General features: G+C 34.9%; 2 protein-coding genes across 4 annotated transcripts; one reads left to right on the top strand and one right to left on the bottom strand.

Annotated features, from left to right (window-relative positions):
• Positions 1-449: 449 nt before the first annotated feature.
• Positions 450-2,888, bottom strand: LOC143304889 (uncharacterized). Its single transcript, XM_076627387.1, has one exon. It carries the CDS (start codon positions 1,438-1,440, stop codon positions 487-489), a length of 954 nt encoding a protein of 317 aa, XP_076483502.1. The 5' UTR covers positions 1,441-2,888; the 3' UTR covers positions 450-486.
• A 4,916-nt stretch (positions 2,889-7,804) lies between these two features.
• LOC143304890 (omega-amidase NIT2-like) lies at positions 7,805-12,723 on the top strand. 3 transcript variants are annotated; one of them, XM_076627397.1, is made up of 6 exons: positions 7,805-8,365; positions 8,453-8,599; positions 9,162-9,346; positions 9,752-9,920; positions 10,195-10,428; positions 12,459-12,723. In XM_076627397.1, exons 1-6 carry the CDS (start codon positions 8,281-8,283, stop codon positions 12,494-12,496), a joined length of 858 nt encoding a protein of 285 aa, XP_076483512.1. In that variant the 5' UTR covers positions 7,805-8,280; the 3' UTR covers positions 12,497-12,723. The 3 variants fall into 3 exon arrangements, with proteins under 3 accessions (XP_076483512.1, XP_076483511.1, XP_076483510.1); XM_076627396.1 differs by having other exon boundaries at positions 7,811-8,365; positions 12,456-12,723; XM_076627395.1 differs by having other exon boundaries at positions 7,820-8,365; positions 10,580-12,723.
• The last annotated feature ends 1,745 nt before the right edge of the window (positions 12,724-14,468 follow it).

Here is a 14,468-nt window from a genome sequence, read left to right as displayed (position 1 = left end):
GGATAATCTTGATTGAGGATAGCGTCGCCAGATTATAGAAATTAATGGTAATCATCGTTCGACCGCGAATCCCGCGAATTCCCAGCTACCAGGAAAATGCTTGTTTTTCTTTTCTTTATCAATACCTAAGTAAGTTTGAAAAGTTACATGTACAACAGCAACAATGTAAATATGGATGCTGTTGACATTTAGGAGAGAAAATGTCGATGACTATGAGAGTCCTCTTTCCATCATATGTATAGTTCGGATTAAAGGATATTTGTATCTCAATGTTTATTTGCACTTTTAGAAGTTTCTCTTTGTGTATTTTGTTTGACTTCCGGATTTTCAAAGATAACAGTATCTTAAGGATACAAACTTTAAACGTATATATTTTTCACACCTTGTTCGACCTTCGGGTTGAGTAAAGTACGGATTATGTACAAAGGTATTTAAAGCGTTATAAATCACGGATTTACCCAACGTGGCATAAAACGAAAACTCTACTCACCAATGTCCTTGATACGAAGTCTTGACGAGTTTCACAGTGAAGAGGAACTGTATAGCGCACACGAGGAGACAGCAGAGGTTTAGGGAGAGGGCGAGTGCGCACAGCGCTAACGTCACCTCGTAGACAATCGTATACTCTTCCGGGCTGATCAGGCTACTCGGCGTCACCGTTAACGGTGAGATCTTCAGCAAGAAGATCAACGAGAGTAGCGCCAGTAACAACGACACTAGACACAATAAACCCAAACTGGTCAACGTCTCTTTCGCGCCAACCTCGTGGTCCTTGTGATTCCTTGACAGGGACGACGACCAGGAAGCGTTCAAGGGGTACGCCGTGGAACCGGGACCGGTTAACTGTCCCCCGGTAGTCGTACCCTGAAGAGCAGGTGCAGGCGAAGGTGTCGCCTGACTGGATAATCTGGACAGTCTCGAGATATCAAAGCCTCCATTCGCTTTAGGTCTGTTGCCCTGGTGCAGCGGCGCCGGGGATATCACCCCCAATGTAGTCGACAGATTATTATTATTGTTATTGTTATTCCCACCGGCAACAGGACTGACGCTGTTCACAGAATGCTTCGACGTGGACAACGTGGACAGATTAAGAGCGTGCGAGTGATTCAATCGTTGAGAAAGATTGTTCACGCTCAACTGAGAATGATTCAAAGGGTGTCTGTGAGTGGAAGATGGCGTGGTGGCAGCCTGATGCACGTTGGCTCTTTGATGGACCACCGAGTCGTAAACGTCGACTCCCCGTCCTTGGCTCCCCCCTGTCGTTCCACGAACGTTGCTGTTTTGGTTGTAATGATGGTGTTGCTGTTGATCCTGTTGGTGACCAGAATGATGGTGGTGGTGGTGGCCGCCGTGCAACGAGTCCGAGCTCGCCTGGTAGTCATTGTGCTGGTGCCTGGAGCCCGCTGACGACGGTTGCCCCGTCAGGATATGCTTCAGCATTACTCGACGCTGGAATGCCTGAAGAAGACTGCGCTTCTTCCTGCTTCTCTACATGGCGCTACGTGGGACTCGCTTCTGAGCACGTCTTTCTCGTTGGAGGTTTCTTCTTTCTTTTCTTTCCCAGTAGAATTTTTACACAATTCTTTCTCCCTTTTATCATTAAATTACCTTTAATTCTTAACGACCTTTAATCTTTGTCTCTTCTTTCCTATATATATATTTTTGTTTACTTTTCTCCGTAGCGAATTTTGTCTTTCTGACGCGGGATTAGGTTTCTGGACTTAGGGAGTTGCTACACGCCAGCTCCACCATGGCGACGGCATTCACTAGGCAGCCTACATAGCCACCTTTCAGCTCACGCTTCGGGACACTTTTTTCGCTGAGATTCTCCGCGATGAGGCATGAAAGCAGAGACCACCGTCTGCGGAGGCATGATTATTCTATTGTTCCTTTTAACGAGTAATCGTTTTACTCGAGTCCTCTTACTAAACCGTAAGTACAAAAGACTATTATACTTAGATAGGTACTTGGTCTCAAGAACCAACTTATTTTGGTCTTTCGATTAAGTTCTTAATTAAATGCTCAATTAGATATTCATAAATATATCTTCATAATATTTCCCTCATCTATTTCTTTGACATTCTAGCAACCTCGTTAAGACGTCCGCCACTTCAACTTCTATCTACAAGTGGCAAAAACTGAAGCTGACCTTCTTCATGGAGAAACATGCCGGAAATGGCATCCGCACGTGTGAATAATTATACTCAGTGTCCAGGTAGTTCTTTCGATCATCCGATAGAAGTCGTTTCTGTTTTTCAGAGTTCGTTCACGTCTCCAGAATGTAAAAATATCCAAGGAAGTACCATTAGGAAGCAATGAAATTCAGAGCTTTTGTGGTTATTCCTTTTTCTGACTGTTTCTTTTCTTTGCCCAAAATGGATGATTTCTATATCAAATTGTTTATCCGTATTTTTTTTTTTAATATTCCTTGAGATTTTCAATCAACTCGATTTCGAATTTTTTAGCACCCGATCTTCCGGTTGACGTCGTTAAGAAAGAGGAACGAGTGCACAGGAAGCATGGTCGGCGTGAGCATGATTAGATCCGGTCTGCCCGATGACCTTGCCAGTGATAATAGCGGTTCGTTAAGGTGGTTGCAGTCTTGGTTTGCTTCTGTTTCGATTTCCAGCGAACTCGTCAGCCGGCATGGCTTCCGAGATGCTCCCCCTGAAACAAGTCGAAGGGAAATAATTAATGGACTCTCTGTTCGATTGTACGTGGATGACAAGCTGACCGTAAAAAGAAATATACAAATACGATTAGAAAATATAATCCGAACCCCTTTCGGTTTGATCTGAAGGTTTCTTTTTCTAGATGGAACCAAAGATTCTTATCTGGTTTATGGTGAGCTAAGGAACTCTTTGAAAACAGCATTTATAACTTTCGAAAAAGAGACAGGTACTGAGTATTTCTTGCGCGAACAATTGAATAATTAATTCGTTCTCTAAATATCCTTATTTGTTGTTCCTAAAATACATAATGATTGGAAGCTTCTTACGGGAAGCGCAATCAGCCGCTGATATCATTGAAGTCGAAACACCATTAAAACCATATTACGATTCGCATGTGACATGCTCCATTCATGAAAACACAAAAGTAATAAACACGTACAAATCAACGAAATAAATCCTCCGAGAACGAGACGTTACAGGAATTATATCATTGCGAGGATACAAAAGACTTGCTCATGAGCTACTTCCTTCAAGTAGTCGAGCGGTGTATTTTCCGGTCGTTAACTTCCATATAATGGGATATTAAAGAGTACGGATACAACGCTGCTATTTTTCAACTGTTCATTATCAAATTACGCAGCGGGAATCGTTGCAACGACAAAACTGTAACGACTCGTACCTGCGTATCTCCCATTTAGCTGCGGTAAAAGCTGACTTATCTGCGTTTTTTTTTCACTTCCTCGTTACGGAAACCAGGAAAAGTGATTCACAATACAGTTTCTAACTGTACTTCTCGCGATTCTTTCTTAGAAACAAGCAATTGCTTCTTTTCAATTTCCTAAACCTTTAATAAAACAGTCCATTCCTTGAATAGAAATTAACTTTAAAACTTTAGGCGCATACATTGTACGTATCGTGTGTATGTATTTTGATTTGAAAAGAAACGCGGCAAACGCCTTTGAAAAGACGTTAGGTTTTCAACACCTTAACTAACTTAATTCCAGCGAGTCGTAGATCTGCTGCATCTCCAACATCTGAATATCCATCTTTTACAATGACTTGTTCTCCAATTTATTAAAATTACATCTCTCCCGTTGCACCGACCTTCTTTAAAGGTTCCCGCGGCAGGTTGAACCCGCATCACGTATCTTCCCTCTTCCTTCCACCCCCTGTTCCCTTTCTCTTTCTATCGGACGGGAAGAGCGGGAACGCTTAAAACGCGCGAATCACGCGAGCGCCTCACGATTTGCGAAACATCACGTGAAAATCACCGATCCGATCTCCGTGCGCGCGGTGCACCGTGGGGGTAACGATTAAATCGACAGGATATACTTTATTGGCTATTCCGTTATTACAGGCTGTAGCTGACGGGGAAATAGTCATTATGGATCGATGAACTCCATTGTAACAACGCACCTTCGAATTGCATCGGAAACGCTTCTGTATTGCGTCCACCGTATAACCTATCATCGTCTGTTTAGGGTAAATCAATGGATCGGAAGTTACGTTTCTATGTTTCTCGCCTGTCAGTATAACACTGTGCAAGAAATACAGCAAGATCCTAAAATCATTCGAGTACAAGTAGCGTAAAATGGTCGTTTAAATTTCAATAAATTAACTATTCATACGTTAATTGTACGCGGTCAGGATTAAGGGGTACGGCGATGGAGAAGATTTTGTTAGCTAGATGTTGAGTAAATAATCGAAGATGATAATTTTATAAATATTTCGTATTTATGATGATGGAAAAGATTTAATTTGAGTTACGTTACGTTTGAATAAGATAGACTTTTCCAAGAGTGGAGGATTTGTAGAGATAGTGGACGTAATAGTAGTATGATTTAATACTTGATGTGTCTTTTTTTTCTTTGACATATAGGTCACTGTGGGGAGTAATATTGATCTAGATATAACTATCTTTTCTGAGAAGTACGTATATGCTTATGGGAACTATGTTTGGTTAATCAATAGAGCCATTCTTTTGAGAAATTGAATCTAGAAGAATTCGACGATATTTTGCCTTGTTTCAATGGTACATCATTTTAAAGAAACGCCTGCGATTATAGTATATAATTGCACATAGGTATATGCAAAATTGCATTTTCAAATAATTAAATCAAAAATATAGATTTGTTAAAGATCTTTCCTTTTTAATCAAATTCGTCCAACAACCCCATTCTCGTCAAACATAAAATGAACGGTGCCTTTCTCAAAGAAACAAGAAGAAAATTGCTGTCGTTCTAAAGTTCTTCTCCATTGCTAAACTACCGTTCGTGTTTCTAGTTACACTCCAATTATTCGATTGTAAGAAGCAAGCAATCCCTCCATCCAAGCGCTAGATATAGTTTCTCGAGTAGTTCTCTTCAATACCGTTATATCGATGAACTCTTTTTGAATAAAGTTCACATTTATAAAGCAAACACAATAAAATACGACAGGACAATTGTAATCGATAAATAACATTTTATTAGGATATTATAAGAAGCTAAGATATCGAGTTCTAATTGTGAATATCAAGCGCTCGTCGTTCGAGGAGATTACCAATATTTTCTTCCTTAACAATATTAATTACGAAGTTTCGATACCGTTTATGACATTAAGATCTCTTGATAAAGTTGTATCGTTAAAATCTTACTGTTCCTAGGGAAAATATATAGTTAATATATATAGTTAAATATATATAGTTAAAACCGGAATATATATAGTTAAAACTTCCAGAGGAGCATCTCGCAGACAAATTATTGATTGTTAGTGTCGATTGACTGTAATCGATATTTGGTGCGTGAAGTTGTATGTTTCGTGAACCTGCGTTGATGCAGGGATTCTGTTGCAAATCATAAACTAAAGAGCCACTGGTCAAGGTGAAAGAGGTTCAATAAATCCAGTGTTAGTGTAATTTGACACTTTATGTGCACCGGGTGTATGCAAACAGAGTTTGATGTTCTGAACACCACGGTTGTAAGATTTTATTGAGACCCCAGTATTGTATCCGCACGGTGTGACCCTCTGTTGATGATTGCCCTCTCCACCAGCCGTTTAGTCTCATCTGTCTATCGTGCCTTACCGGCCAGGGAGTTTCCCTAACATCTGAGATATCAGATTTGCAGCTCGGAGAGGACAGATAATTCGGAATATCCCAAAGAAGGGCAAGGTACTGGCCGAGCCCCAAATCACTTACATAGAATTACTTACATAGAACAATCACTTACATAGAATTTTTTTTTCTTTTTTCTTTTCTTTTCTTTTCTTTTTTATTTTCTTGTTGAAATTATAATTAATTCTCACGTCGAGAATTTTCAGTTACTTTACTTAGTATTATGCAATGTTAGCTGATTATTAATAATAAGTTAAGACTTATTATAGATAAATATAATTTACTCACATAGAATAAATTCATTTAATTAATTATGAGATTAATTCACTTACATAATTATGACATACAAGTAAATTTTATAACTACAAATTTTTAAATGTTATACTTTGAATCTGTTCTTACATTTAATTTTAATTTTAATTTTAATTTTAAAAAAAACCTTACAGCCAGTACCTCTAAAATATTCGATAAAAATTCTGATGAAACATTAATTGAAACATCTAAACGCAACAGAGAATGGATATAATTATACAATTTTCCAATATTTCAACATTCATTCATGTACACCGATTTTTATTATCACATTTGTTTCATATCTGAAGAATATGTATTTGTTGGCATCAAAATATTCTCTGTTTCAATCCTTGGTCATTTTAGATCGAGACTTCAAAATCTTCTTGATTAAAATTCTTAAATTTTTTTAAATGAGAATCATTAATTAGAGGACAAAAAGTTGTTTCAATTATTTGAACATTCTGCTATTCATACAATAACATATTTCATTTTAAATTAAAACGAGAATAAATACTATTGTGTATAAATTTAATAGAACGACACACGTGATTTGTAGTCAACACTGTGACAGTTTGTGCAATTACCTTTTAATCGAGTGGAAACGAGAGCATTTTCAAATTTCTATTAACCAACGGTATTATCAATCAATTTTAACAATGATTGAAGGTTGCAAAATTAAATATAAAATGATTTATTAATAGCATACGTAGTGTTAAATTTGCAAACAAGCAGCGTATCTTTTAAGAATAATAAAGACACCAGAAAATAAAGATAATATTCTAATTACATTGCAAATTAATGAATAATTTAAGAAATGTATTTTTGTTATATTAATGTATCACAGATTCTAGGTAAAGTATTAATTTAATTTACTTATTACTTAGGAGATTGTATTTGAAATATAATTACAATTTGTAAGGTGTAATCAGCACACCTTTAAGCTAGTAGATATTTGGTAGCAGTTCTCAAGTCTTTGTGCAATATAGCACAATTGAGTTTAACCGAGTTTAATCCCTTTGACCAGCCAGCTTCCAATTTCATTTATGGCATAATCTCCTGACAATTTCATGCCCTTCAGAAGAAACACAATGTCCTATTATCGTTTTGTGATCGTTGAATATGATCACTCTAGCTTTTTAATCTCCTTTCTATGTATGATGCGGGTATACCGTTTTCTGTTGTTTTTAGATTCAAGTGACGAAAACTTATGAAATGATATTTTAAGTTTAAACTGATCAATTAATTTAATTAATTGATTTATTGTAGCAACAATGGTAAATTGTTTAAATAGAGAAAGAAATTTACAACGAAAAATGTATGAATGTAATATTTGAAATCTAAAATGATAAATTATTGTGCGAAAATAATAAAACTCGCAATGTTAGCACATGGTCTCATTAGAACGTGTTTAACGAGCGTAGCGTAGGCGTGAAAATGAAAACGTTGAGACTCTCGTGGTGTAAAAAGGCTAAATTCCTCATAAAAATACAAGAAATGCGAGGGAACGTTCGCCCTTGAACACATAAAACCAAAAAAAAAAAAAAAAAAAAAATAGAAAAGGAAAAAACCACAAATTTTAGTGAAGCTATTTTACTGAAACTTATTATATCATTTTAACAGCAAATATATAAAACGTTGAATTATTTCCTTTCACGCAGAGCAATTTTATTTCAAATTTCTAGCTTCAGAATGATAATTACGTATTTGTAATTATCAACAAGCTTTAAAAATATGGAATATTCAGCCAGATGAAATATAGGTAAAGTATTTAGAAGAAAAAAGATTGAAATGTTTTATGTAAAACGATTAAATTAAGTGGTTGAGTTTGAAAATTTGACTCGGTTTAATAATTCAATGGAAAAAATATTCGCCCTATGAAAAAAAATTCATGTTCCTGTCGATATATCGGCGAGGTGCTCCTCTACTTTCGACTGCTCTGCAATTCAAATGCAATACTCGAATATACATGGCGAAAGAAATGGAAATTGAGTAATTTAAGGGAACCAATTACTCTCGCGTCGACGTAACTTCAAAATGTTTCACGTGTCGGTGTTTGCGAAATGAAGTTCGTCGTTATCCGATTAACACGCTTGCAGATGCGTTCTTTTTGTTGCAAAGTAAATGAACAAATTGTGAACAAATAATGTTTACAATTACATCAAAATTAATGTCCTAAACTTTACCAAGAATTATTAAAAATCCCTGCGTATTGCTTACGTAATGTTGATATTGAGTAGTACCATACATAACCTCAACATTATGATACTTACAAACATCGCTAAACAAGTAGTGCGGACGATGTCGAGTAAGTATTCACTATGTAAAAAGTATTTATAGATAAAAAGTATGGGAAATATATAACCGAATGTATTTAACTTTTCCAACATTTTAGCATTTCGCTTGGCGTTGGTACAACTTGAAGTAAATGAAGTAAAACGCAAAAATGTAGAGCGGGCAGTTTCCTACATTTCTAGCGCAAAAGAGCACAATGCTGATATTATAGCTCTTCCTGAATGCTTTAATTCACCATATGGAATACGTAATAATTTGTTTTTTTTTCAATAATTTACCATGTGTGTAACAACTATATAGAAAAAAGTAAAAGTAGATAAATTACCTTACCGTTTATACTTCCATAAAGATTGTGAATTGAGTCGAGAATATAGGATTTCCCCATTTTCATGATTATCGTGATTTTTGTATAAATATATTTTTTAAGATACTAATAATTAGGTACTTATAAATTAGTATTATCAATTATTTTGCATTTATAATTCCGCCTCTAGTATAAGTGTTAATTGAAAACTAACTTTATGTTTCAAAAAGTACTAGCAAAGTCGTTGAGTAACAAGCCACTGATGCTAACACAAATAGCATTGTCGTAATTAAATATTTCTAAATATTCATTTTTCATTTTGAACCTGTAGAAACAATTTATTATATATACTATTAGCTAAGTAATTGCATATTTAATTAAGTCGAAATATAAAACTTAGTTATTTTGATAATTTAGAAAATAAAAAACTGACAAAAATTTCAATTTAATTTATGGTTGAAACAGAAGACAGTTATTTTTCATTAATTGAAATATTGCAATGCAGAGTACTTTCCAAAATACGCCGAGAGTATTCCTGATGGTGAAACGAGCGTTGCTTCATCGAACGCAGCTAAAGAAAACAACATCTATGTAGTTGGTGGTACGATGCCTGAAATAGAGGGCGATAAATTGTACAATACCTGTACTATTTGGGGTCCCGATGGAACTTTGATAGCAAAACACCGAAAGGTAAGTAATATATTCCTTTATGGCTTTGAATTTGAAAATATTGGGGTGAAGAAAGTGACTCTATCTAGGAATATACATTTAGGAATATACACAATTTAGGAATATACATATGTACATACGTATACTATAACCAATTCTATAATTTACGGTTTATAAAATACGTTATGATACGGGAAACGCTCATTTTTGTTGTAATGTGTAATATAAATTTTTCACATACGAAAATACTTATTTTTTCTCCTTTTTAAACATTATTAAATGATAAGATTTTTAAATAAAAGAAAGTGATAAAAACGCTGTCAGTTATTAAATAAAAAATAATTAAAGTTTAGGAGTTGGTAACTTTGATATTAAATTACAAAAGTTGCAGCAATAGAATTAGCGACTACATTTTTATGTTATTAGGTACATCTATTCGACATCGACATTCCTAATAAGATTACTTTTCGAGAGAGTGATTCACTCGGTCCTGGTAACTCCCTAACGACGTTCGATGTGAAGGGCTGCAAAATAGGTATTGGCATTTGCTATGATATTAGATTCGAGGAAATGGCACGCATTTATCGGAACAAAGGTACAGTAATTTAATCGATCAATACTTAACTAGCAAAAAATTAAATATCTTTCTTAAATATATTCTATATAAAATTAATATAATCTGTAACTCTGTATAAAAAGAAGCTTAATTTAAAAAACCAGTATATTTGCTGAAAATGAAACAAATAAAAGAATTAAAAGCACAATAAGAGGACTGCCCTCGCATATTCAGAAATGATGGAATGTGAACCGTGCAACTACGAAGTTAATTGGTATTCGGTGGCTTCATATTTCCTGCTTCTCTGGGTTAGGTTGCCAAATGCTGATATATCCAGCGGCATTCAATATGACCACTGGACCACTGCACTGGTCATTACTTCAGCGTTCCAGAGCGAATGATAATCAATTATACGTTGCTTGCATATCACCGGCTCGTGTTCCTTCAGCAAGTTACGTCGCATGGGGGCATACACAGTTGACCAATCCCTGGGGAAAGATTCTTTACGATTTGGAAACTCAAGAGAATATGGCAGTCACCGATATCGGTAATTTACAGCTTAAAATTAAAAGCGAGAGACCCATGATGTAATTAATTTTTAGTCTCGTTAATTTATCGATTTAGCCATCTTCCTCTGTATTTGTTGAATTTATTAGTAAGCATTACTTATTACTTCGTATGTTTCTTTTTTCTAACAGATCTAAAAGTTGTTGAGGAAGTAAGGGCTCAGATACCTACATTTTCTCAGAGACGTACAGATTTGTACGACACTGTCTGTAAGAAGGAGTAACTCTACACTAAAACAGAAAATGTTTTTTTATAATATTTCTACTATAATATCCTTTTTTTGTGAATTATTACTAATTTCTTATCATTTGTACTAAATGAATGACTCAATTAAGAAAACCAAAACGTTATAAATAATAATCTGTATATCTTGTGTATCAACATGTAATTGGATATTATAATAATATAGGAATGCTATAATAATATAGGATAATAATATAGGAGAATAATAATATAGAATAATAATATATAATAATAATATGCTTTTAAACACCTTTAATATCGATCACATAAATTGTTATAATTCACAATGATTACGCATACATAAAAGACCCCTTGATAGTAAAATTTACGATCAAAAGGCAATTACGTATCGTTTAACAACATTTAATTTATAACACCTTTTAAACATTTAGACAGATTAACACATAACACTTCTTATATATAAACATCAATTCGAAGTTATCAGCTTGGAGAAATTGGTCGATTAATACCTGTAGATTGTCTGTCTCGATGAAAGACTTAAAGAGGTCGTTTTACTAATTACAATAAGTAATTTCGACTTCTTTGCGCTCTCTTTTAACGCATTCGAGACCGAAAGAAATTCATATCAGTCAGTAGGCAAGGGTATAATATACATATTTTATATATAACTTATGTAGTAATGTATATATCATGTTAATTTCATATTTTTTTCAATATAGAATTATTATACATATATATAATAATATAATATATATATATAATAAATAATATAATATATATATATATAACTGTACATAATACATTATAGAATAACATAGTATATAATTTTATATTTTAAAAATATGAGGCATACTATTTAAGATTGTCATCGATTTAAAATCAAAGTATGAAAAGGATACCCTGGAGAGAGTAAAACACAGAATCATTCCAACTAAACATTCAGATCGTACCGACACCTAGGTATCGTCTTACAATTAAATCTCGGTCTCGAATTGATTAAAATGAAATACATACTTGCAGCTTCAACATCTTCAATATCGAGGAGATTCAAACTTTACAAATAAAAGCGGCCTGTTCCCCTTTCCACGACAGACTCTCATACCATATCCGCTCTTATCCAGGCTTTTACTTGAAACCAGCAATGCGTTCATTTACAATTTAAATTTACCCGGACCATCCACTGAATCGTCAGCCCTTTATAAATATATAATGAACCCAGAACATGTGCCTGTGCCCCTGGTATCGGTGTTCGGCTTGTGATGTTCGTACCGGAACCTTCGCACAATTTCAATTTGTCACGCGTGAACATCGATTCTTCCAAGGGTCACAGCTTTATGCGGCTAAATCCTTTAGAACGATTAAAATGATACTAATGATATGGTATTTTTTACAAAGATTTAACATATCCATAAAATAGGAAGTTTCGTGCTCTCCTATTTTATATTAATTATAAATTAATAAGTTTTATATGTGTTATTTATAGATCTGAGGCGGATGAAAAGAGAGTGAGAGTGCGTTTCGTCCCGGGACTACCGGTGGACTCGTCAGTAAGGCTATGCCCGGTAGTCCCTGCCTTAGACGTAGAGGGAGTCTCGCTAGGTGCGGTATTTATATCAATCGCTCGTATATTCGACCGCTAGCGAGTTAGACAGACAGACTCGTTGTCGTCGTAGCCCTCTAGTGTTGGCGGTTGGTACCCGCGGATCGCCCGGGAGGTGTTGCGCCGCGTTGATGCCTCGACCTGTCGGCGTCCTGTTGATACCGATCCGCCACAGATCTAATAAATTTTGTATTGGTTTACAGCAGGTGCTCCGGGTATAAACAGACGACAAACGAACAAATAGAAATTCAAACTATTGTCGTTGTTTAACTCGCATGGGACTATAAGCTCGAATTGGACTTAAACGTTACGATCGTCGAGAATAATTACTATATGTACCCTGTACGACGGGCAGAGAATCTTAAGTTATTAACGGCAATTCCTTTGTGCATAATTCAGGTTTATTAACAACCTGTAATGGATAATCATCGATGAACTCTTTTTGAATAAAGTTCACATTTATAAAGCAAACACTATAAAATACGACAGGACAATTGTAATCGATAAATAACATTTTATTAGGATATTATAAGAAGCTAAGATATCGAGGTACATTAAAATTGAGTCCGCTGCAACCCTCATGACATTTAAAATCCTACGCGTATATTGAGTAAAGTTGTTATATTAAATATAATCATATTAAATACAAGCTCGTCCGCTGGATTCCCAAATTATTTGGTTAAATACTTTGAATACGAGAATACCGAGTGTTAACAGTAGTAAATCCTCTATATGGTATGTTTACTTTGCTATCTTGAATAGGTAAATAACATTTCACTTTAACGCATTTAACCAATATTAATCGGACAAAATTACACCTTTAATATATTCCGATATTACAATAACTTACTTTTTTCTACGTCAATGGACACGAAAGACGTTGAGTGAGGAATTAGAACAAGTGTGGATCGTTGGAAACCACTATGCTGCGGTCTACCATTCGTTTTACCCTATATATACCACGGAACAAAGGATAATTTTCACCGGCTTGGCTATGGCTACTGGTGTGGATCCAAGTATTCGGGCCATACTAGACGCTATGCAGAAGCAGAACGAAATCAAGTTAAGAAAACTGTTAAAGGAGACTATTAAAGCAGCGACTAGTCGGAGTTATCAGGGTAGTTTAGTTTCTAATAATTTGAACAAAAGCTTGGAGAAAACAGACGTTACTGTAGGAAATGAAGAAATGGTTTTGAAAGAATTTTCAAAAGAATTGCAGTCTAATGTAGAACATTCTTATGAAAAGAAAGTATCAATTGACACCGCTTCACAGGATTATATTTTCATTAAAACAGACTTAATGTTTGATGTCAATAGCTCAACAGAATACCAGAAAGAGTCTGTGAAACGAAGGAAAGAAGATATTGCAGTATTGTATAATGATTTGTCACCATCTTCGTCACAAGATACTCAAAATTTACAAGAATGGTTTGACAAAAAAAGTAAAAGTTTAGGAGAAGCAGAAAAAGATCATAACAAGAAGGATAATATTTCAATGAGAAATATTTTGGACGGCGATACAAATAAAGAAAACCAAATTGAAACGAAGGAATTAGAAGCAGTTAGTAAATCAACTGCTGAAAATGATACAAAATCAATAGACAACGTTGAACAAAATATATCATTAGAATCCATACAAAAAGCAAGAGATAATGCTTACAATAATGAACATTTGCTTATAGAAGAAGACCAAATGATGACAGCGAAAAATGCGTGTGACACTACAGAATCAAAAACTTCAGCAGATCTTATGTCGAGAAATTTAGATGCTAATACACAAGAGAAGTCTTTAGAGAATAAAGATGACAAGAATCCATCTCCATCTATGTTAGATAGTAGTAAACGGAGCAGTCGTTATAATGTTGCTGCAAAGCCTGCTACTTCGCCAAAATTTGAAGAAATTGTTTATAATCAAACCAGACAATCAAACACAAATAAAATTTTGCGAAGCGCTTTAAAGACGAAATTAATCGAAGACAAGTCTGAAATAATTAATAAACAAAAGGCATCGGAAAATGTAGAAAATAAATTTGCCAAAGAAGAAAAAAGAGGTGTTAAACAAAAATCAATTTCAGATAGTGAAAACGAAACAACTGATAAGTTCGTCAACGAAGGGAAGTTCTTTTAACGAACACAGCTAGTGATAGCGATAGGTATAAATCTGTAGAAAATGATAATGCAGTAACGGGTGTAATAATAGCAACTGATGAAGCGAA

This window comes from Bombus vancouverensis, unplaced genomic scaffold (genome assembly GCF_051014615.1).
Source record: "Bombus vancouverensis nearcticus unplaced genomic scaffold, iyBomVanc1_principal scaffold0062, whole genome shotgun sequence".
Taxonomy (NCBI): domain Eukaryota; kingdom Metazoa; phylum Arthropoda; class Insecta; order Hymenoptera; family Apidae; genus Bombus; species Bombus vancouverensis.
Note: the sequence above shows the minus strand (reverse complement) of the source record. Positions and strands in the feature narration are given on the sequence as shown.